The 24,523-nt window shown below is 44.3% G+C and overlaps 1 protein-coding gene across 36 annotated transcripts in view; it reads left to right on the forward strand.

Annotated features, from left to right (window-relative positions):
* The window catches only part of camk2b1 (calcium/calmodulin-dependent protein kinase (CaM kinase) II beta 1), a 57,327-nt gene that overhangs the window by 20,772 nt on the left and 12,032 nt on the right, over positions 1-24,523 (forward strand). For 3 of the 36 annotated variants that reach the window (XM_062381387.1, XM_062381393.1, XM_062381405.1), the window contains exons 6-17: positions 15-87; positions 3,852-3,954; positions 4,171-4,254; positions 4,353-4,447; positions 5,094-5,216; positions 5,366-5,449; positions 7,133-7,175; positions 10,000-10,095; positions 15,166-15,203; positions 17,558-17,590; positions 20,802-20,870; positions 23,782-23,826. In XM_062381387.1, the coding sequence (XP_062237371.1) occupies positions 15-87; positions 3,852-3,954; positions 4,171-4,254; positions 4,353-4,447; positions 5,094-5,216; positions 5,366-5,449; positions 7,133-7,175; positions 10,000-10,095; positions 15,166-15,203; positions 17,558-17,590; positions 20,802-20,870; positions 23,782-23,826 (886 nt within the window). The remainder of the gene's footprint in view (positions 1-14; positions 88-3,851; positions 3,955-4,170; positions 4,255-4,352; positions 4,448-5,093; positions 5,217-5,365; positions 5,450-7,132; positions 7,176-9,999; positions 10,096-15,165; positions 15,204-17,557; positions 17,591-20,801; positions 20,871-23,781; positions 23,827-24,523) is intronic. The other 33 variants (XM_062381388.1, XM_062381424.1, XM_062381390.1 and 30 more) reach the window with 22 other exon arrangements.

Raw genomic sequence — 24,523 nt, forward strand, 5'->3', positions numbered from 1 at the left:
GTGTTTGCATGCAGTCATTGCATCCAGCAGATCCTGGAGGCGGTGCTTCACTGCCATCAAATGGGCGTGGTGCACCGGGACCTGAAGGTGAGTGATGGGTGGGGTTTGGGGGGGGGGATCACCTCTGTTGTCCCTTGATTGAACGTGTGATTTGTGACAGCGGGTTTTGTGGGTGTGTTATTTGTGTAGTCAGTGTGTGTGTGTATGTGTGTGTCGGATAAGTTAATGAGAACCTGTTTGTAATGTTGTTGACTTGATGTCACTTTCACAATCATATAGGGAGGAATTAGGGAGGGCTTTGGATTCTGATCCGAGGAGACAAATTGTGCTTTTTCAGTGTTTCTGTCCTCTACTGTGCAAAAGAGGTTAGAGCTGAAATGTTTAACAACCAATCAGAGTAGACTTGGCTCTATCAGGATACGGGGCCTTAAAGAGACAGGAGCTCAAACCAAGCGTTTCAGACAGAGGCTGAAAAGAGGAGCTGCAGCAACGGGACAGTTTGAGCACAGTGATGTAGTTTATTGACATTAGAGCATGTGAACATTTTCAAGTGGACATTTTGAACACAGAGTCACATGGTGCTTCAACTTGAGTCGAGAGTGCACACTTGAAACTCTGTCTTTCAGGGAAAGCGATTTAATTTGTCCTAGTGTTTTCTGAACATAAGAGCATGTAAACCTTTCAAGTAATGACATCTATTAAAATTATGAACCTGGATATGAGCAGAATACGTCTCCTTCAAAAAACAGATTTTGTGTAATACCGTCTAGCTCCACACAATAGTTGGTTGTACAATAAGAGTTCTTAACTGTCCTGGACCGGAACCTCAGCTTGGTCACTTCTTTGCACCAGGTTGTCATCAGTGCACAGACGACCCTTTTAGTTTCTTGTTGATGGATCTATTTGAAGTTGGCCCCTGGAGGATCCTTGGATGTGACCTCTGGTTCATTCAGAGAGAGACTGTGAAATGAGGCTTTTGATTAACAGTTTGCTTTCATGGCCTCGACAGATCATTTAATGACCCTCAGTGCTTCAGCAGCCGTCAATTAGCTCGGGATGTTGTGTCATCTGTTTGTATTGGCTGATGGTGACATTAGGTATTTTTCAAGGTTGGAAACTGAGAACCAGTAGCTAATTTTGAACTGGTTTCTTTGAACTGTGGCATTGCTTAATACTTGTCTCTACTGGACTTCTATCCAGGACATGTGTCATGTGGTTCAGACGTGGTTTTGCTCTCAAGGATTGTGACTGTGTTTGATACTGTTTGAGCTGTGTGTGAATCAGCGTCTATACCTAAATATATAAAGATCTGTTACCAGGCCTTTTTCCTGTCTTATCTTGTACCTGTTAGGGTTTTTATTATTATTTTTATGTGCATGCCTGTTTGTTGCATCTTCAGCGGTGCACGTCTTCTATGCAAGTGTCAGTCCCTGCATTCCAGCAGAGACGTGTTGTGTTATCAGAACTGTTGTGGCTATTTCTTTATTTAGCCGACACGCCTATCTGGTTTCACACCCAGGCATCGTGGAGCATTTCATGCATAGGTCATAGTGTGATGACTGAGGACAGCCTGGGTGACAAGATCCCTCAAATTAGGAACTGGGTTATGGCAGATGAGATGACAACACAGCCAACAGATTTGTATGTGCGCCAAAAAGGTGGTAACACCATATAGCCCTGTACTGTACAGAATATACAGCTGATATATTAGCATATAAAGATGTTTGTTTTATTGGTTTATTAAAAATCTAAAGTGTGTTGTTTGTATATAGTAGTACATGCAATGAAAATAGACAGAATTGAAAAAATTACATTGCTTTAATAAGTTAAACCTTAATTGTGTTAAAGACAGAAAAGTGTAGATAACTGAATCTTTGTTTACTGAAATATTCCTTTTTTTAAATCCCCACATTTCTCTACTTAAACATGTATTTTTATGCTACCAACATTACAACAGGTTAAATAAAAAATCCAAGTATATATAATCCATATATAGTTGCTTTAGGTGTCTTTATTCATCTGTACCAACTAGAATGTTCCTCTGTCAAGCGCAAACCTCCATCTAGGCTCAACAGTCACTTAAATAAAATCAAGCAGCACCAACGTTCACAGATCTACAGAAACCAGTCTCCTAAATTTGCCTATTTTTTAAGATCCATAAATGAATCCAAGGGAAATTGGTGAAAATGTCTCACAAGAAATCTAGTTTTTGATAATAATATGACTTCAAATCGATTACGTGCAAAGGAATAAGTTCCATTCACGTCAGGGTTGAATCAGTCAGTTTCTATCTACGTCTCTGCCGCTCTCATTAGGAATTCATCTGGAATACTGCTGCAGCTCCAGATCCTCTGAAGCCGGAGAGAGAGAGCGAGAGAGAGAGAGAGAAAACTGGGAATCCTTCCATTAGAAACACCCACTCTCGACCTGCTCTCTCTTTCTTTCATACGTGTTCCTCTCTGTGTCGCTCGGCCTCAGTGTCACTGCTCAGCTGGATCTTCATGACCGAGCGTTGATCATATGTAAAACAATCCGATGGGGATCACTGTTGTAAAGTCTGAACTCGTGGCCCTGGATGTTTTTACATTGTGTTTGTTATTCACCTCTTTGATGGAAGCGCTCACCTCATCAGAATCTCCACCCACGTTTTCACAGATTCTTTTTACCGCTCTATAGTTTTGGCAAGTTCTAACAAAAGAGTGAATCCTGAACGAGGTGGTGGAGCTGAGGATGTGACGACCCGAGGGAGCCTCAGGATTCCAGCTTCACTCACTCACAGCCTCTCTCTCCTTCTCCTTTACACTCAAAGGCTGTCAGAGCTGACTTTTAAGTATCTGAGATTTAAACCCACAGTTTTTTCTGTTGCCTCCAAACAAATTAGCTGAGGAGAGAGAGCAGAGGGAGGACGGCCGAGGATGAAGAACACGCTGCTGCAGTGCAGACGAGGCAGCGACAGAGACGCAGCCTAAATATAACTCACACACCTGTTTTGCACGGTGGTGCATTTCAGGAAAGTTTCAGGAAGGAAAAGAGAGCATCTACTGACACGAGAACAGATCTCAGGAGTAACAACACTGTGACTTTCTGTTCGGTCAGTAGAAGCTCTCAGGGAATTTAAAGATCCATTTCTGTCGGGTTCACACGGTTATTTTCATTTTAGACAAAACAAGTCAGTAGTGATAAAAACAATAATAATTATCCCAATATCAAAGAAGCTAAGTGACATTTGTCTTGATAATTATCATTATGAACTATTATGAACCAAGTCGTCACACCCAACTCATGATTACATTTCGTGGAGACAACAAACAAAAAACAAAGTGTTTGTTATGATATTAAATCTTCCTACCAGTCATTCAGAGCTGCTGCTTTGAGAGAGAGAGAGAGAGAGAGAGAGAGAGAGAGAGAGAGAGAGAGAGAGAGAGAGAGAGAGAGAGAGAGAGAGAGAGAGAGAGAGAGAGAGAGAGAGAGAGAGAGAGAGAGCAGGGACACGTGGGGATAACAACCCATTATTAGAGTCGTCCTCTGACAGAGAGTAATGAGGCTGGAGCTCTATCTGGGCCACAGAGATGAGCCTGTAGACCACAGCACAGGAGACGAGAAGGCTGACTGACTTTAAACCTCTGCTGAAATGTGGACTGACTTTTGTTGTGAAGCTTCTACATGTCTGTGTGTGTGTGTTTATTTCACGTGCTGAATATTATGCCTTGGAGTATGAACCCCAGTTTCTTGCAGATGTGCATGTGTAGCTCTCCACTCCCACCTCCCACCTCCTCCCTCACCAGGACAGTGAATATCATTCATTTCAAAATGTCTGTGAAACCTCATTTGTGTCCTCTTCTCCACTTCAGCCAGAGAACCTGCTCCTGGCGAGCAAATGTAAGAACGCTGCGGTGAAGCTGGCCGACTTCGGCCTGGCCATCGAGGTGCAGGGGGATCAGCAGGCCTGGTTCGGTAGGTACAGCTCACACAGGAGAGAATGAGAATGAGTTTTGACCTGAAGCTATAAGGGTGTCTATAATGATTCTCCAGACTTCCTGTAGACTTTATAGTTGTAGGTCAGGCGGTCAAACTGAGCGAGGATAGCAGCTACACAATCTGCCGCATTGAACACGTCAATCATGTGTGTGTGTGTGTGTGTGTGTGTGTTTGTGTGTGTGTCTGCTGCAGGATTTGCTGGCACACCGGGTTACCTTTCCCCCGAGGTTCTGAGGAAGGAGGCATATGGCAAACCTGTGGACATCTGGGCCTGTGGTGAGCGACACACACAAAAAATGACACACGTGGTGCTGAATGGCTTTTCCTACATTTTTCAACAAATGTGTGTGTGTGTGTGTGTGTGTTTGTCTCAGGGGTGATCCTCTACATCCTGCTGGTGGGTTACCCCCCTTTCTGGGATGAGGACCAGCACAAGCTGTACCAGCAGATCAAGGCTGGGGCCTACGATGTGAGTCTCCTCTCCTCTCCTCTCCTCTCCTTTCTTCTCCTCTCCTCTCTTCTCCTCTCCTCTCGTTTCCTCTCCTCTCCTCCCACTGGCCTTGCTCCTCTTTGGTCGCGGTTACAACTCAAGTCACCACATTCATATTCTCTCACGTTCAGCTCCGCGCCGACAGAGAGGCTGGAGTCTCCAGCCGTGATTCTGAGCTCACAGGCCACAGAGCTCGGTCATTTTTGTCTGAACACAAAAATGACTTGATTAAATTTAAATTTCTCAACCAGTGCTTTGAGATGTTTTTTACTGGAATTGTCGACAAACCCTCCCACAGGGTGACACGGGGGCTGAAAGGCCGACGCCACATGCACCAGCAACACCACTGGTTTCACATCTGGCCTTTGGCTGAGAGTGTTGTTTATCCTCTATCCAACCAAGAGACATAAAACACTAATGACTCTGCTCCAATGGGAGAGATGGTAACGATATTGCTGAAGGCGGCTTTTATTAGTTCTGTTTATGGGTGATGCACAAAAGTCAAATTAAAAAACGATTTGTATCTCGTTATGCGTAATGAGGCTGAAATTGTGAACTGACTTTCTGAATATTTTTGGAATCCTGATGATGATGATGATGATCGTGGTTCTGTTGGTCTCTTCAGTTCCCTTCTCCTGAGTGGGACACGGTGACCCCAGAGGCCAAGAACCTGATCAACCAGATGCTCACTATCAACCCAGCCAAGAGGATCACAGCTCAGGAGGCCCTCAAGCACCCGTGGGTCTGCGTAAGTGTCCCCCCCGCTCAAGACAGACGTGATCACTTGTTACGCTGCTCCACACTTTAAAACATCTAACCTGTCCTCCTCCTGTTCTCTCTCTCTGTGTGTCCTCTCCATCCTTCTCCTGCTCTGCCTTGTCTTCCTCCTCCCTCCAGCAACGGTCCACAGTGGCGTCCATGATGCACAGACAGGAGACCGTGGAGTGCCTGAAGAAATTCAACGCCAGGAGGAAACTCAAGGTTTGATAACAATCCTTTCAGGCTTGTGAAGCATCACTTCCTCCTTTTGTCCGGTGATATTTTGTGAAGTGTAAATGTGTAATCCAGAGATGACACATTAGAAGTATCTGTGCTTTTCTTTACTGGCTCCCACATTTCCAACATGCGTGGTTTCCTCCCGACACTGATTTAGTGCTGACACCGATACAACGGCTCAGCTATTTGAGCATGTGGCTGTTACCCTGCTGCTCCCGGCCGGTCCTGGCGTGGCTGGCATACCAGCACATGGCAAACTGGAAGCAGAGACACAGGTGGCGAGCGTTGGAGCGTTGGACCAGCGAGCACCAACCAGTTGTCTCTGTCGCTAAAGGACAGGAGCGCTGGTGACACCAGACATTCATTTACACAGTAAACAACAAGAAACGCTAAATAAATCATGAAAACTTGAAGTAAACACACACATACCAACGTGCCTCATTTTATGTTTACAATAAATACAAAATAATGAAGATATACACCAGTAGATTCATACAGTAGATACAGTACATAACCAGAAATACCCCTTAGTGACGCATTAGTGTGGTGTAACCCTGTTGGATATTTAAAATAGAATTCAGATTACATTATTCCTAGTTGACATTTAACTCTCCTACACTTCTAGTTACAACTTCCCCTCAAGCTTCCTTCCTCCCACACGCCGACCCTCCGACCTGAGCTCTTAGTTTATATGAAAAAAGAAGATTATTTATGGACAGATATTTGTTGATAATCTTCAGTTTTTTCTTATTTATTTGTTTATTTATATTATTCATTCATTCCTTCTTCTTGATCCATGTCCCAACCAAGTTTCGTGGAAATCTGTTCTGTAGTTTCTGCATTAACCTCAAAATAAACAGATAAAAGAACATGGGAACAAAAACATGATTAATCTTCTGTTAATTATACGGATTAATAATTAATAATCATCTGTTCATCATTTAGAAGACATTGGACATTAATTCCGCTGGAGGCCACAGAAAGCAACTGGAACAATACAGATGTATCTCCACCTGTAAAGATATTTATTTGAACTGATTTGAGATTGGAGCACAGTTGTCTCTCTGTTGATCAGTGAGATAATCTAATTAGATCATAAGTAAATGATCAGCCTCAACAGCTCTGGTGTATTTGCATCCCAGTGCCATTTTATAGCCCAATAAACTTTCCTCTCTGCCCGTCCGGCCCCAGTTGTTGATGCATCAATATTAAATGTAAAGAGGAGTAAACAGGTCTCGGTAGTTGCAGCTTGAAACAGGCTTCACATTTCAGAGATCATCCGTCGGTCAAACAGCGGCGTGGGTCACCGAGCTGTTCCCCCCCCGCACGTTTGTTTGTGTTTGGAAGCAAGATTACACGAAAGCTAACATTTTCACAAAAACCTGTGTGTAGTGTGGAAAGGATCGTGGATCTAGATCAGGCAGACTGTGTATGTGTGATTTGGAGCCTCGGGTGTATTCGCTCTACTGAGTTCTATTCTGGTTCCTTTTTGACTCTCTGCTGATAAAGTTCAAGTTTCTGGTTTCCGTGTCGGTGAAAGGAAAGACCTGAATCGACAGTGAGAATCGCAATTCCATGTTTATTTTTTATAGAAATGCAAAAAGTCTTATGTCACCATTTCAAATGTTTGAAATTGAACTGCTCTGCTTGTCTTTTTATTCTCCGCAGGGGGCCATTCTCACCACCATGCTGGTTTCTCGAAATTTCTCTGGTGAGTGTTTCCTGAACATAATTCCTATATTCCACCATTATCATAAATCTGTTGGAGGACTTTTATTCATTATATTTACAGAGCGAGCTTTCAAAACCAAAATCTCATCTTCATTTCATCTCAGTGCAGCTTCAGTGTTTCCCTCATTTTCCTTCAGGCGCTTCTTTCTCCTTAATGAGGAAAAAAAAAAAAAACTCCTATGCAACTTTAAGTGTTCTCATGAAGCAGGCATATAAAAGGCCCAACGGTCCTCTTATGAACCCACGTTTAAATTCACCAGATCTGGATTTCTATTTGGATCTGCACCAATGTGCATGTTTGTTTTTTCACTTCAAGATATATGAATAACTCTGTGAGAAACCAATTAAAATGTTGATCCTGGATCCGCCCTGTGATCCGGATCTGCACCGAACTTTAATAAGTTCTCTCTTGACCCATAATGCATCATTTCACCAGGTTTCATGCTAATTTGTCCAGTAGCTTTTGCACAATCCTGCTAACAAAGAGTCAAACTAACATAACAAAACAAAACACAACCTCCTACATGGAAGAAGCTGCTGTGGTAAAACGGGGGAAACACTGAACCTGAGCAGAAAGCTGTGGACGTGTGTTTGTCTCCGTTCTTGTCTTTGCATTTGTGTATATTTCTGTCCTTGATGAAACTTTCTTTAAGGTTTTATATCTCCGCTTTAATCTAAGACAGACGACATCTAATCTGTGCCTCAGAGACTCTTTGTCAAACAACTTTCCCTAGTCAGAATTCAAACCTCTGTTTACCTGATTCACTGAATGCAAACATTCCAGTATCTCACAGTAAAAAAGGGATTCATCAGTTTCACTTAATGAGACGGGTTATGGTTTCAGCAAAAAGTCTGAATTTCTGTGGAGACCATTTGTAAAATATTAATCTTTAAGGGAGATTCTATTTCCTGGAGGTGCGTGAGGAAGAATCCAAAGCAGTTCCTTCATTTTGTGATAATGAGTCACGACCACTGTTCGTCTGTATTTCACATATACAATAGAAATGTATGTGTGATCTGTTTGTGTGTGCAAGCATGTTGCTTCAGAAAACATGAGTCACAGCGGCTGCTCTGACACTGTGAGCTTCTCAACGGCAAATACACACACGCACACACACACACACACACACACACACACACACACACACACGCTGACCCCAACACCTTTTCTCTCTCGCTCTCTCTCCTGCATTCATTTCCAATATGAAGTCATCAGCTAAAAAGTCAATGAATAAGAGCCTTACACAATGGGTCACTATGTTCTCATTGTAGATTATGACTCATCAGTCGAGGTGGATCTATTTTCCTTCTCATGCCGATGTACAGATTTATAGATTTTTTAATCTGTGGAATGAGATATCCAGAGAGTAAATATCTCCAGTGAAGCCACACAGTTAGTGTTTAGTGAGCACATTGTGTGTAACATTTACTAACGCTGTCTAAACTCTGTATCATCACCATCATATAAGAATAACACTGCTTTCAGGTCATAAGCTGCTTTCAGACTTTCACTGAAGTCCCAACTAGTTCCTGAAGTTCTCTGGAGCTCATGTGAGAACTCAAATGTGAACAGGGTTTCTGCTCGGTCTCGAAAAAGTGTAAAAACACCTAAAGTCTAATCATCTGACTCTAAGGCTGTAAATTATACTAGATCTTGAACATGTTTAGGTTGGTCTTGATCATTTTAACGTTCTTTTGTAATTCTTTCTCAATGATACAGATGTTAGAACACTGTAATAAAACTACAAACAAGACCAATGAACCCTAGAGAGACCAACTGTCTGTCCTTTGAGAGACAACTTGATGTTTCCAGATTTATTCTCTACTCAGCTGCTTCACTTAAGCTGCTTTACATAGAAGATGCAGTCAAAGATATCAAGATGTGTAGATGTGCTGTAAACCAAAACAAGGAATTTATACAGAGAAGATCTGGATCATATTCTGTGGATATTTCTCACACAGGTCATGTCAGAAAATGGCTTCAGTTATGAAAAGAGACACTGAAATCCCCTCATGTCTGTCCTCCTTGACGTAGTCTTCATTCAATGAGGCCTTTCAAAGTGTCTAACTGTTTGACACCTGCAGAGACCCTGGTCTTCTCTGAGTCAGATAGTCAGACATTTTCATGAACTGTTTCCTGCAAATGTCAGGAAAATGTCAGAGTGAGAATACAGCAGGAAAATGTCCTGAACATTCCCAGGGAGCGAGTGGGTGTGTTGATGAGGCTTCTAACAAGTGACGGACACAAAACTAGATGTATACCAATATTTTGGGATTAAAAAGAGGAGCCGTACATGTTAAGATGCAACTTGGAAACACAACTCTCTGCAGTAAAATGTAAACATCACCTCCTGCCTCCTGCTGCTCCATCCAGCCTCCACCCTCCACCTGGATGCTCCGGACATTTCCTGTTGCAGTGAGCGAGTCAGACCCGAACAACCTCCTGCTTCATATATAAAAGACAAACTGTGCTAAGTTAACAGGAAACCAAACGCAGGCTGTAAACACGTCCCTGCTGAGAGTTAAGATCTGTGTTGTTCTCCTCTGTCACAGCAGCGGATTCATCTGTGACAGAATCTGAGTCACAGCCGAATAGTGTTTGTGTGTTTGTTTGAATCCCACTGTGAACTAATGAGCCCTGTGTGTCTCACCTCTGCTCTCTCCTCCCTCTGCCTCTCTCCTCCTTCTCCTCTACCCTTCTTTCTAAATGCCTCTCCTCCTCCTCCTCCTCTTCCTCTCCTCTTCTCCTCCTCGCGCCTCGTAACCCTCTTTCGTCCTGTGTGCCCGGTGCTGGACTCTAACAGTGGGCAGCCGGCAGACCACCGCTCCGGCCTCCGTCACAGCGGCCGCGGCAGCAGCAGCTGCAGCCGCCGGCGCCACCGCGGGGCTGGTGGAACAAGGTAGCACGGTGGCTCACCCAGGGGCATGCCACTCCTCTCTGTCCCCCCCCTCTCTTTGGTCTTCCTCTTCTTTCGTTTGCTCTCTCCTCTTCCTCCCTCCTTCCTCAGCATGGGAGCTCAGAGCATGATGGCTGACCACTCTGCTAACCACACCACCCAGCGTCTACATCATCAGTAGCAGCATAAGCGAGGACTCCATCGAGCTAATTAATGTTGTGTTAGGAAAGACGTCATATTGGGTTTTTTATCCGAGGAAGGTTTTCTGATCAAATCCCCTGGCTTATCTGGCATGTTAAGATATTAAGATAAAGCCATATTTCAAACCTTCCCATTTTTAATCACCAGTTTGCTTCTATTCCTATTTTTGACTGAATATCATTATGAATGAGAAGAATTCATTTTTGCAGTCAAGGAGAGATATTAATCTTTGTTATTTCTTAAATCTGAAATGATGAAAACGATGGAAGCCGAGCTACTGCTGTCATCTCCATGTCAGCTCACCCGTCACCTCCTGTCTCACATCTGATTGGCTGGCTGCTGCACCACTGACCCGTGTTCATCCTCTCAGCGAGCACCGAGCATGGCCTGGACTCAGCCACACTTCTGTCCTGTCCCTCTGTTTCTTCTTCTCCTCTTTTCCTCTCACCTCACCTCCCTCACTTCACTCTACTCCATGTTCCTTCCCTGTAATCTGTCCTTTTTACCTCTCAGGTCACTTCTACTTTTCTGCACCCTCTCCCTCTCTCTCCACCATTATTTCATACATCTCACTTTCGCCCTCACTCCTCATCTCCCCCCCTCTCTCTTTTCTCATTTCTCTGTCTGACAATAACACTGGAAAGTTAACCCCCCTGTCACTTAGAGGATGGAGCGGCCCGGGAGCTGACGGTGAATGCTGCATGGGGCACTGGACTGGTGCATGCGCTGCAGCACTGACATTGTGGAGCATGGTGAACGCTGTGGGCGATGCAAGATTGGGCTGGTTCTCATGAAGTCAAACGTGCTTTTGTTCTATTCATGCATTGAGGACGTGTCCCTCAGCTGCTCCCACACACTCTGCATTCTGTAAACAGGACACGTCCAGATCCATGAATCGTTCTCTGAAGAAATCACAGAGAATCTTCTGGTGTGTTGAAAGTTTAAAGAAAATGGATTTAAAACCATTTTCACAGGACTGAAATTAAAACAGCTGTTTGCCCATTGGCTATGACCTTTATGACCTCCCACAGAGCAACATCCCCTGAGTCTTATCTACGTATTTTGGGTTTTATTTACTCGCCCTCAGCTGTTGTTTGGTCAGAGGAACACGAAGCTGCCACATCCTCGGCACTAGTGAGCTCAGCTTCTCTGAGCTTTATCCCTGGAAAAGGCTGTTTGCTCTTTTGCTTTAAATTCAAGCTCACCAACATTCTCTCAGATTCGGTGCCGCCGCAGTAGATGCTGAGGACATCGTCATGAACGTGAACCTAGTGCTTTTGCTCTGGGTCTGCAGGACTGAACCTCGGGCGTTAAATGACAGAGAGCTTCACGTGGCAGTCTCGCACTGAGCCGAGGAGACAGAAGCAGTAGCAGCGTCCTTGTTTCTTTGGCCCACTGGGACTCGACTGTCCTCACTGTGTCCCTCAGCCTCCACTGGGCTTCAATCAAATATTTATACCGCCTCCCCCTTCCACTGGCTTACTGGAGCCTTGATCTATATCGTCCACAATCATGTATGCACGTTCAGATCTTGTGATGCTCTCACTCAAAGCCCTGCGCACGCACTCACTCAGCCTCTGCTTGTGCTTCCGTTTGCTCTGCTTGCACCCAAATGTGTTTTTGTGCTCAAATATTTTGTTGCAGAGCAAATTCTAATTCCAAGCTGGGGCTAGTCGAGTGAGAGCATTTAAAAAATCTGAAAATCTGAAAATCAAAAAGTCCGGCTCTCAAACCAAAAGTATACAGAACAAGTTGTTGCACCTGAAAAGGTCCCTTCAGGAGCTTGGTGCAGATCCACATGCAAACATCTGCGTCTCATGTGATTATCTCTGACTCTTCATGCGAGGCCACGCCCCTCCTTGCTTCGCTCCTGCAGTCGTGCATCCTGCCATGTTTTTAATGGGAGTTTATCAGTGATGCTTTTTTTTTGTTTTAATCTCTTCCTCCTCTCTCTTCTTGCTTCATGTGTAATTTGTGGCGAGGTAAGGAGCACCCTGCTTCTTCACCCTCTGGTTGAATTAAGCAACGTTTGATTGTTTGGTTCTTTTTCAGGTTTCCATCATCATCACTGGAATTTAAACCATTTTTAGCAGCCTTGAGTAGAAAAAGCCACTTTGACACTTTGACAGAATGATGGCGTTTGGAAGGAGCACATAAAAACACTCTCATCCTTCCTCTTCCTTCTCTTCTCCTCTGCTCTCCTTTCATATCCCCCCCCCCCCTCTACCAAGCCGTCAGGGAATACGAGAGAGTGAACTTGACACTTCTCTGACCGCGTTTCCTCTCCTCAGTAACAACCGGCCTGTGGAACGAGACTGAGGAGGGAACTGTGCACGTTCACGCCGCTGTCACATCCCCTCCACTTCCTCTGTATCACGTCCTCTTGCTCCGTCCTTGAATTCTGAAAATGCAGACTCCACCTCAAGCGTGAGATACAAGCTCACCGAGGCAGTGAAGTAAAAAGAAAGTGAAAAAGGAAGTCAGGATAGTCAGGAGGAGGACAGTGTACATGCTGTGTCTGACTTTTATCAGAATGTCTTTATTGTCTCACTCTGGAGTTATATCTTGTCTCATGAGGATGTGTTTTACTACTGTTTAAAATAAGTGGGAACGACATGAATGACTTTAAAATGTCCTGGTGCTTCCCCAGAAGAATTCACTGAACAGCAAAGGAATCAAAACATAGGAATTCTCAAGGGATTCAGGCTTCATTTTTATTTATTGATTTATCGGGACAAGAGAGAAGACATTGACAAAACAATCCAAAGACAAGAACAATGCAAACAGACAGTGTGCGTGTGTGTGTGTATTCTATATAGTAATAATGTGGGGGTGAGCATTAGGAGAGAGGATCAAGAAAAAATGATATTAATGACAATATTAATAATCCTATAATAGTAATAAAAGGCCAACCACTATGATAATATTATTATTACAACAATATTGTCATAATTAGAACAATAATCTTTTTAAATAATTATAATAATCGTGATAATCTTGGAGGAAAAAATTTCATAATAAAAGAGAATGAATTTATATTAATACTTATTATTCATTGTGTTACAGTAGGTTTCAGACCGAGAGAGAGAGAGGAGAGGAGAGAAAGAAAAAGAGAACGAGACACAGATATAAAAAATAAATAAATAAATCCCAGACCACCAGAAATAGTTCTTTACATAATGTGGCTGGAAGCTGATGTGATAGAATCTGATTAGACCTGAAATCGCACTCAGCCCCTTAAAAGGTCCCGAAGTGGGGTAAGAGAGGGAGGGGCAGAGTCTGGACGAGCGGCAGCAGCTGATTGGTTCCTTCATTTCCCAAACTACTCTCACGTCCTCAAATAACATCAATGATGTAAAACAATGCTTTCTGCAACTCTATAAATACTGATGTCGTCTCACACTAAAAATACAGACCTATAAATATTTAAAAAAGAGAAAAATGCTTTTTTTAATCTCTTATATAAACAGCCAACTTTATTCAGTGGCTAATTTAATATATCAGAGGTAAAAAATAAGAAACCCAGACCCCATCCTATGAAAGCCCATCTCCTCGGTAGAGTCAAATCAATGCTGCCAAAGAGAAGTAGAAAATAAATATGTTTATTAGCCCAAAAAGATTTCCCTCCAAAACACGAAATCTAACTTCCTGTCGACTCTTTTCTTTAATGCATTTTCAGGATCAACTTAAAAAAAATGGACCGACTTGCTCGTTAGATCTCGTGAACATCTGGCGTCTCCTAAGTGTTGCTCCTCCCTCTTCATCCTCACGGACACACAGGGAGCGGGGGCTCTTATTTCCGGGGGCCCCTCTGGTGCAGTGGGACCACCTTGCTCTGCGTGCTCCAGCTGTGCAGTCGGGCTGAAGGCCCCGCAGACTGAGGGATTATGGGTATTATGCTCGTCAGAGGAGCGTCTTTGCAGCGATCGTCCTTCCTCTCCAAACTCTCCTGCCTCACCCTCTTCCTCATTACCCTTCATTAGAGCGCAGACTAATCCTCATTAAGGTCCCCACAGGGCTCTTTAAGACAGGGCTTACAGTCGGGTAGGCACGACTGCCGTGAGAGGCGGCCATCTTTGTTCAGGCTTCCTCGCGGCCCCTTGGCACGAGAATGGATGTGAAACAATGAACTTGTTTCCCTGACAAAGAGTTGGATTGGTACTCCTGTGAAAGCCCAGACATCACTCTCCTGTGTCTGCCTAGTGGTGCCAGTGATGTTCAATCCCTTACTCTTGTGTGGTTGCATAATGAGCTTGGTACCATATTGATTGATAGCGATGGCAGAAGAGTTATTTTTAGCTGCACAGCATCACTGGAAGGAAAAACACTGAACTCACACATCACTCACATCAGTATCCAGCTCTCTCTCTCTCCTCTGTCTGTCCGGGGAGAGGGATCCTCACGTGGGTCTCACTCTGAGGTTTCTACGTATTCAGGTTGATGATGATTTTAATTAGTTGGGTCAGACCAGCCTCTGGCTGTGGATATTTCAAATGTTAGATACCTGAAAGGATGGACAGGACTTCTGATGAGGTGTTCCAGGTGTTCCAGGTGTTCTAGGAGTTTCAGGAGCAGATTTAGCAGAACTTTTAAATGAACAAATAAACTATACAAGAGAGTAGAGGAAAGAGAAACTGATCAATCATCACATGTCTCCTTTAAACACTTTATTATCAGGACGAGGTGAGCACAGCTGCGACTCAATGAAAACTCAAATCAAGTGAAGCAGATATGATCTCCGAAGGCTCTAATGGAGCTCAGAGCAGTTATCGATCTTCACGGATGAACACTGAGTCCTTGATGCTGTGCTCTTCCGTTCCCTCTCTTTTCTCGGCTCTGATTGACTTGTTTTGTCTGTGCTTGTCATTGCAGCAGCGAAGAGCTTGCTCAACAAAAAGGCAGATGTCAAGGTAAGAGACGTCACACTCTTCATCAGTCTCCTCTTGACTCTCACTCACTCTCCAGAGCTGCACACTCCTGCCTCCTCATCCTATCTCAGCTCCACTGGCTGCTTCTCTCTGGCTAATCTCACTCTTTTCAACGTGTTTTCTCATTAATGATGCGTCTGTCCTCTCGATCTAATGGGATGAGTGTGTCTTGTGATATATGGGAATACTGAGGTGTTGTTTTCAGATATTATGTATCAGTATCGGAGCTGTTGGATTTTTCTAATGAGTGCGAATGACTAAACTGCTTTCACACATGCACTCAACTCCAGAGAGTCTCTGCACTTTCTCTGGAGGAGGTGCACGTGTGAATGCAAATGTCTGAGTGAAAACCTCCAGGGTTTCTGCAGACTTTCTCCTCCTGGCCTTCGAATATAAAGTCAGCAGGGAATCTGGAGAATCTGAACACAGCAGGGGATCCGCCGCTGGATTCACTGAAACAAAAACAAAACAAATATCCCCCGGCTGAGAAAGTGAAACCAAACATGTAGACGGAGATTTCACAGACGGAGATTTCAGGAGAGTTTGTAGTAAACTCTGTGTAAACTCCAGACCCAGTTCTCTGGACTTTATCCACAGGTCATGTCTGTAAACTCCTTGTTTCTGGTCTTTAAAGTAAAGACGTTCACGGGTATTTGTTGTAAAAATCCACGGCTCTGCTCTGGGTGTGTTTTTCTGTATGTTCATGCATCAGCCTGTGCACAAGCCTCAACAGCTCATCCCTCTGGAAGCCCTTAATTTTGATTCGGCATTATTCAGCTCACTATTGCCACATCTCCATTATTAAATGTATCCATCTGTCAGCCCCCCCCCACACACACACTCTTTCTTTCCATCACTTCCTCTCCCTCTCATCCCTCCATCTCTGCCTCGTCCTCCTCATGCAGTGCTTCCTCTTCCTGCCCATCCCTTAATGAATATCTCTCACCATCCCACGCTGGTGCACACACACAGTACAGCAACACATCCCACACACAGCTTTCACGACTGCGTGTGTGTGAGTCTGTGTGTGTGTGTGTGTGTGTGCGAGTGCAGCACGTGTGCACGGGAGTGTGCGACAAAGTGGGAACACGGTGTAAATGCAAATGAACACGTTTGCCCCTCAGCATTTTACTTCATGTTAACAAGAGGTTTGTGCACATACACGTGAACATACAGATGTGTGTTTCTGTATATGTTGTGTGTGTGTGTGTGTGTGTGTGTTAATACATCTCGTTTGTCAGTTCAAAAGGAGAATGAAAGCGGGGGTGTTAGCGAGCCTGCACATAGAGAGTGTGCGTAAGCGTGGGCATCTGCATGTGTGATTTGCTCATGTGCGTGTGCAGCAGGGCGTGTTGTGTGTCTGTGTGTGTGTCTGTGCCAGTGTGTGTGTGTGTGTGTGTGTGTGTGTGTGTGTGCGAATGCCCCCTCCCTCCCTGCTCAGTCGGTTCAGCAGGGAATGTGACTCTGGCTCCAGGAATAGCTTCAGTCTGGACCCTGGAAACTCAGACGACAGAAATAGACGCTCGCTTCCACTGCGGCACACTCATCGCCTAGCAACAGGCTCCCCACACACTCGCACCAATCTTCTAAAGGCGCCCCCCCCCCCTTCTCTCGTTTCTCCTCTTTTCACCTCCCTGCACATGTGCTCTTGTTCTCTCAGCGACCCTGACCTCCTCCTCTGCTCAGCCCGGTCGTCCTCCTTCTTCTTCTTCTTCTTCTTCTTCTTCTTCTTCTTCTTCTTCTTCTCTTCACTGACATCTTGATCTGTATCATTCAAATGCATTGAACCAAAACCTCTACAAAACAGAGTGGGTCTGTTCAAACTTAATTCTTCAGCCTCACGTCCCCAAATTGTGCTGTTAACTCCTTGATACACTCACGCTACAGTGAACAGCTATTGAGAGAATCTGGATTTTAAATTTAAAGTTGATTTCTAAGGGAATTCTTTCGATGTAAACTTCCATCTCTTGCTCCTCTTTCTTCTCTGTTGCCCCACATGCTGTGAATGTGTGGACAGAAGAACCGAGGGTCTCACTTTTCACCTCCTTTCTCCTGATGACCTCCTCTCAGACCCCCTGCTCCTCCCCGTCTGCGTGCACCTCGCCTCCTTCGCTTTGAACTCCTACTTCTCTGAGTCAAATACTCGTCCTCCCTCTTGAAGACTGCGATACAAAATGTACAAGTTCGGGTTTAGTCTGACAAGTTCTCTTTTGTTCTGTGTATCAGTACATTCACTTTATTCCCCCATTCCCACTTTCTTCTGCCATCCATCCATCAATTCATCCATCCATCAATTCATCCATCCATCCGTCCGTCCATCAATCGCCTGAGGACAGAAACGCAAGTCCAGCTCGACTGTTCAGTATATGGTGAGCATGCAACTTATGCATCTGCCCCAGTGACTCCTGTCTCTGCTCCCTCTCTTTCCCTTCTCTTATAACCTGGGACACAGCGCTGCCTCAGTAGTGAAACTTTTATAATAAAACAGACGTCTGAAGTTATGAAGTTTACACGTTTTAACAGAAACTGTATAATTTACTGCTCAAAAACTCCCATGAAGACTTCAAATCTTCTGATACCACTTATTCCCTCCCGGTTCTGATTCCGATACCTGGAATAAACTGATGTATTTTAACAGCTAATATCACAGAGAACTAATATCCTAGAGACATTTCTGAAGCTGGTATTGGTATCAGAACACTTCTAATTTATAAGGACAGGAACATCATGCAGCACTTCAGCGTTGGGCCTTGCAAAGTGCACTGCCACCAGACTCACCCTGACATATTTCTGAGGATGTAATGGAGGCAGGATGTTTCCATCAGCTTCTCCAGGGACGCTGCTCCAGATCTGTCAGGGGCTGCTTTTATAAAACAGGTGCTCATGCTTTTAGTTTTAACACAGAACGATGCAGAAGCTTAAAAACTCAAAGAAGTGTGAGAGACAGGGTTACCAGGTCTGTGTGAGGAGAACTGCTGAATTAATAAAACCAGATCTCAGTGTAGCAGCATTACAAAACAGTTCTTTATCCGAGGCCCTTGAATGACCTCATTATCTGACACAGTTTAATATCATAAATAAAATATAGCTCAGTGAACGTGGTGTACTAAATGATTAGCGTTTACTTTGGCTTCTGTTTTTCCTTCTCCTCCTGTCTGGATAACTTTACCTTATTCCAAATTCAACCTGCACTTGATTTAAAAACGTTAACCGAAACAGCAATTTTGCATGAAGTACATTACATTTTGTTTTTAATTCAGCCAAGTGAATTGGAAGGGAATTTGACTCGCAACTCATTTCCCTTCTCCCTGTGCACTAATGTCTTTGCCAACCCCCCCCCCCCCCCCCCCCCCCCCCCCCGGACACTTTTACTCACATTCCCCTTCCTGGTCCCTGGAAACATCCTGGAAACTGTGTTGAAATTGTGAAGACGTGTGTGTAACCCTCCTCCACACACGACCTCTGTCTGTGTGAACTGACCTGTATCACCGTGATCCTGCTGTTTTCAAACTGGTGTCATCGAGACACTTTATTAATCATGAGTTCATCCTGCAGACGAGTTCACAAGCCGATCGCTGCTGAGCTGAGGAAAGCATTTCCTGTTCCTGCCTGTCGGGGGCAGAGGCAGCGGAGTGACGGCTTATGGTGGCTTTGGTTGGTTGATTGTTTGTGTGCGTATGTGTGTGTGTGTGTATGTGTGTGTGTGTGTGTGTGTGTGTGTGTGTGTGTTAGAAAGTTGGGGGGGTTAGTGTGAAAAAGTCTATATGTCATCTTACTGTCAGCTTACACCAGCTTTTATTTTCCTGGCTACTTTGTGTGTATTTTGCACGTGTGTGTGTTGATGTTTAAGCTCCTCTTTGTCTCCTCTCTTCTCCTATAACACACACACACACACACACACACACACACACACACACACCAACAACTGCTATAAATTCAGTGAGTGTGAATCATCACCATTGAACTGGATGATTATCAAACACTCTTTATTTAATGGATTTTCATATATTCATCCATTCACCAGGTTCCTGCTGTTTATCCGGGTCCAAGTCCATTTAAACACTTTTCATTTAGATTTCGCATTATACTAAATATCTTTGGGTAATTCAAGTTATCATTAGTTAGTATTGTCTCTGCATCCAAAGATTATGTCAGAATAAGAAGGTGAATGAAATAATATGCCTAATCTCCCCTATACTTATATTTGTATGCATCAAAGTTATAAAACTATTAAAACGTCTTAAATAGAACTCTATCTCTGCGAACCCCGACCTGACGTCCTTGAATTCGCTAAATGTTTCCTCCCTTCAAACGTTCCCACCTTGTAAAGGATGAATGGGGCTTTAAAGAATCCGACCCTTCGCTCGACCTCCTCTTCTCAGAGAAACGAAAAACGGCTCCGATGTGAAACTTCTCCTCGATTTAAATCTCCCACACAGCAGCGGACTCCTCACTCGGCTGATTCACCTCCTCGCCCTTGACTCAGGAACATTCTCTGAAGCAGGTTTTTCACGATGGATGTAGATTCAATCAATGCAGATGTGATAAAGGTTTAAAAGGAGACGCCGCAGCCGCTCTGTGATGTCTCCTCTTCAAAGCAACATTTGATAGAGGACTCAGTTTCTAAGCAGTGGAAGTCAGAGGTGGTGTCAACACGGTGTCGTCCCTCACGAGTACAGATCACTCAAGTGAATTCATGTTTTGTTAAATCCTTTCATCCCTGCTGCTGTCAGCCATCTTCACCCAGACATGTTTATTGTGCCTCACTGGCTTGTTCAGAATCTCATCCATCATCAGAGAGTTTAGTTCATTTGATGAATCCATCCATTCATCTTCCGCTGATCCAGGTCCAGCTCATGTTGAGGATTTAATTATTTGTTTTAATTAGTCATTTTACTCAATTCGTTGACCGTGAAATTGATTAATAGCTCCAATTTTTTTTTTTAAGGATATTTAAATTCAGATTTGTACGCTCTTATCCATCACACATCAGAGAAGTAACTGATTTCATGTGGGTAATCCATCAATCATGCCAAAGAAGACAGACTGTGGCATCTACTTTTAATGGTTGATTCATTCTTAGTTTCAATAATTCTTCAGCAGGATTATGTTTAAATTTGTATCCATCACTTAACACCATCAGAAAAGTGACTGATCGGGGTTGGGGGGGTGGGGGTGTCAGATAGTGGGACCATCAACCTGCTTTAGATCACTCAGCTAGGATGTTAACACCAGGGCTGAACTGGGATTAATCCCAATTTAAATAACATAATCATCAACTGACTCCTCATCCAAAGATGCAGTTTCAAACACTGAGGTGAAAAACTGGCTCTAACACACACACACACACACACACACACACACACACATGGATGCATTGACACAAACACATACACCTCTTGCCATTATTAACACTCTTGTTGTGTCTCCTCCTCTCCTCCCTCTCCTCCTCTCATCCTCTCCTCCCTCTCCTCCTCTCCTCCTCTCCCCCTCCCCCTCTCCTCCTCCCTCTCCTCCTCTCATCCTCTCCTCCCTCTCCTCCCTCTCCTCCTCTCCTCCCTCTCCTCCTCTCCTGCACAGCCCCAGACAAACAGCATCAAAAACAGCACAGTCACCAGCCCCAAAGGAAACACCACTTCACCTGCTCTGGTATTTACCTCCTCTACCTCCCTCACCTGTACATGTGTGTGTGTGTGTGTGTGTTTGTGTCGGTCTGTCCCACCTCCTCAGGACCCTAACTCTCCCCCTGCCTCACCCCCCTCTCTCTTCACCTCCTCTCTTGTGTGTCTTTTTCGGGCGGTGGTCAGTGTTTGTCTCAAACCAGCAGGTGTGTGTCTCGACCTGGGCTTGATACGCAGCAGCCGTGTCATTTTCTGTGTCGGTGAAAGTTTACCAAATGGGAAGAGGCAGCCATTGCCTGCCAGGACTGTCAGTGCGATTTACCCCCCCCCCCCCCCCCCACCGCTTGATTATCCAAAGGTCTGCAGATCGTCCACCCAGCAAAAAAACAGCAGCTGACTTCAGAGAACCCCTGCTCCTCTGTTGATGCCGTGGAAAATCAGTGAAATTAGCTGGAATCAGAACCTGCATGCTCCCGGGTTCCTGGCTCATGGTCCCAGAGAGAGAATCTGTGTTTACAGCTGTGAGGGAAGTTCGGAAACCTTGAAGCTAGATTCTTACTAAGCATCGTGATCCAGTGATTTGAGAGGTTAGAACTGTAGCCTCACAGCAAGAGACCCCCATTAACTGGAGACATCACCATCACCCCATGTCAGCTGGGATTTGCCTCAGCCCTCAGAGGATAAGCTGTATAGATAAGGGATGAATGGATGGATGGATGGATGAGCTGCAAACATTTCAATCTTGTACATTAAGCTATACACATCTCCGGATTGTTTAAACTGGGCTACACTCTGCACCACGTGTTATTGTAGAGATCCAAAGTCCGTCCTATTTACATCTTTTTAAAACCACTGCACAAAGGAGCTGCGTGAGGCGTTCACTGTCTCCATCATTAATCCGTCTGACCTCTGATTACAAACCGTCAAGATCTGCATCCTCGCCGTGGACTGTCCATAAAGATCCTCGCTCTGTTTTCCGTGACTCACATTATTCACAGTGTTGCACGAATGCGCCGCTCGTCACTCAGGGTGAAGAGTGACAGGACGGGTTCTGGCTGCTCTCTGCCTTTTAACCACTCATTTAGATAAGCGGTAGTTTTCTGAATATCTGTAGTTCTATTAAAAAAAGTGTTTTAAGCCACAAAATGAAATTAGATGGTTTATGTCCAATTAGGGACCAAAAAAAAGGCTGTGAGAGCAGCGTTATGTCTCTGACACATATTGTGACATTATTAGGTCGGAATAGCACATTACATCATCCCAGTGACATAACCAGACCAGTAGCCACACTCTGTATATATATAAATACCTGTGTCACGCTGCTCGTATCTAAACATGTCAAACACACATCAGCAAATTCCTTGATTGAGTAAGACCTACTTGGCAATAAACACGATTCTGATTCTGAACACAAGTAAATACAAATTAGCTTTTGTTTCTTGGTCTCAAATGTAATAATAATAGTAAGATAGTTTTCATTTACTCTTTCCTTTGGCAGATACCTCAGAGTCTGAAAAACCATCTCACTCATATCAGAGGTATTTTTAGGATGAAGATCTGCCCACAGATTTTCAAACTGTCCAGACTTTTGCATTCGACTGCCACAGGTTTTACTCTGTGGGGCAGTGACTCAGTATAACTCAAATAATCCTGTGCTCTTAGAGGAAGTACTTAAAAGCATGTCAACATTTACGAGATAGGGCAGTAGAAATATTCGGAACATATCCTGATGATAGCGATTGATAGTATTTAAGTCCTTTTTATTTGGGGGAGAATTTCTTTAAGCAACTTTGTAGAAATTGGATCTAAAAGACGAAGAGATTATCGAGGTGGAGACGGTCATCCACTAACTTGAAAAGTCGGAGGTTCGATCCCCAGCTACCCCAGTCCGCATTCCTAATTCTCCTTGGGCAAGAAACTGAACCCTTAACCCCCCCCCCCCCCCCCCCCGCCCCTGGTGGCTGAGCCTTCAGTGTACGAACACTGTGCTGATATAGAAGCTCTGTATGAATGTGTGCATGAATGGGTGAAGAAGCTGGAAAAAGCTATTTATAAATGAAGTGATAGCTTAGTTTTTACATTGCGTTGGTGACAGAGGAAGACGATAACAGGAAGAAGTGAAGAAGTGAAATGGCCGATCAATAGGAGAGACTGAGCTGGTTCCATACACCAGTGTCTCCCTGGTCAAACAGCAGAACGACCTGGTTTCCATCTTGTGGGGCATCTGAAGGGTTGTCGCTGGTTGTGCCTGCCTCTGGTTTGATGTTGGTGTTGGTGTTTATCTGTGTTAGAACGTGTGTGTTTGTCCCTTTGACTGAACAACCCTGTTGATCCAGTTCATATTTGCACTGTGTCCGGCATCAGAGGCATTTTGAAATTTCTTCATGTGCAGCAGAAACAGATCCATGTTAAGCAAAACCCTGGAAAGATCGAGGTTTTAAAAAATGTCACAGTTTTGATGCAACCGTGTTTCCTCAGGGTTTGTGTGTGTGTGTGTGTGTGTGTGTGTGTGTGTGTGTGTGTGTGTGTGTGTGTGTGTGTGTGTGTGTGTGTGTGTGTGTGTGTGTGTGTGTGTGTGTGTGTGTGTGTGTGTGTGTGTGTGTGTGTGTGTGTGTGTGTGTCTGTCTGTGTGTGTGTGTGTGAGTGTGTGAGTGAGTCCGCAGGGAACTAAACGGACTCCAAATTACAGTTTCAGCTCATCCACCCACTCTGTCATTTTGGAGGATTCTTCCCTCTCTTCTCACTTCTCTCCTTCGACCTTAACAAGCCCATTCTCTCCATCCAACATTCATATCACCTCTTTCTTCCTCTCCGGCCATTTTCTTTTTATGCAATGTTTTTTCTCTCCCTCCTTCTCTCTCTCCCTCTCTCTCTCGCTCCTTTTTCTCTCATTTCTCTCGTTCATTCCATCTCTTCTCCTCCTCCTCCTCCTCCTGCAGGAACCTCAGACAACCGTCATCCATAATCCAATAGACGGAACAAAGGTACACATCATGACCTGCTCTTTAACCTTCTCTGTCATTCTCCTCCTCTTCCTCCTCTTCTCCTGCCTTTCGATCAATCTGTTCATCGTGCATCTGTGCGAGCGCTGCACAGTGTGGGTTGATTAATGTGTATGTGCATGTGTGTTGCTACAGATTAATGACTTTATACTAAGAGGAGAACGGGGGGGGGCATGTAGTGAAAGTGTGTGTGTGTGTGTGTTTGTGTGAGAGAGAGAGAGAGAGAGAGAGAGAGTTAGAGATATGAAGGAAAACAACTTGTTTTTGTAGCTAAACGCAGGTTTTACATCACAGCTGGTTGATCTTTGCATTAGATGTTGGCTCCGTCCTCAGAGCAGAGTCCACTGGTTACAACAGCAGCACAAAAAGCAGCTACATAGGGAATCAGAAAGTTATTTAGACAAATACTGAACTGAGAACAGTTAATGTTTGCATGTCAGGCTGGTTTAGAGCAGCTTAATGTCACTCACCTGCTAAGTTCAATCCATCTGGGCAATAGAGAACCTTCCATTTTCAACTTTTAAATCATCGACTGAACACAAAGATGGACGATGGATCTCCAGTTCTTCCCACCATCCGGAAATGAAGCCAACATATCCTGGATTTGAGTCTCACCTGTCAATCATGATGTCAAACAACAGAACTTGACTGGATCCTTAAAGAATAGCTCACATATCAG

This window comes from Platichthys flesus, chromosome 3 (assembly GCF_949316205.1).
Source record: "Platichthys flesus chromosome 3, fPlaFle2.1, whole genome shotgun sequence".
In the NCBI taxonomy this organism is placed as follows: domain Eukaryota; kingdom Metazoa; phylum Chordata; class Actinopteri; order Pleuronectiformes; family Pleuronectidae; genus Platichthys; species Platichthys flesus.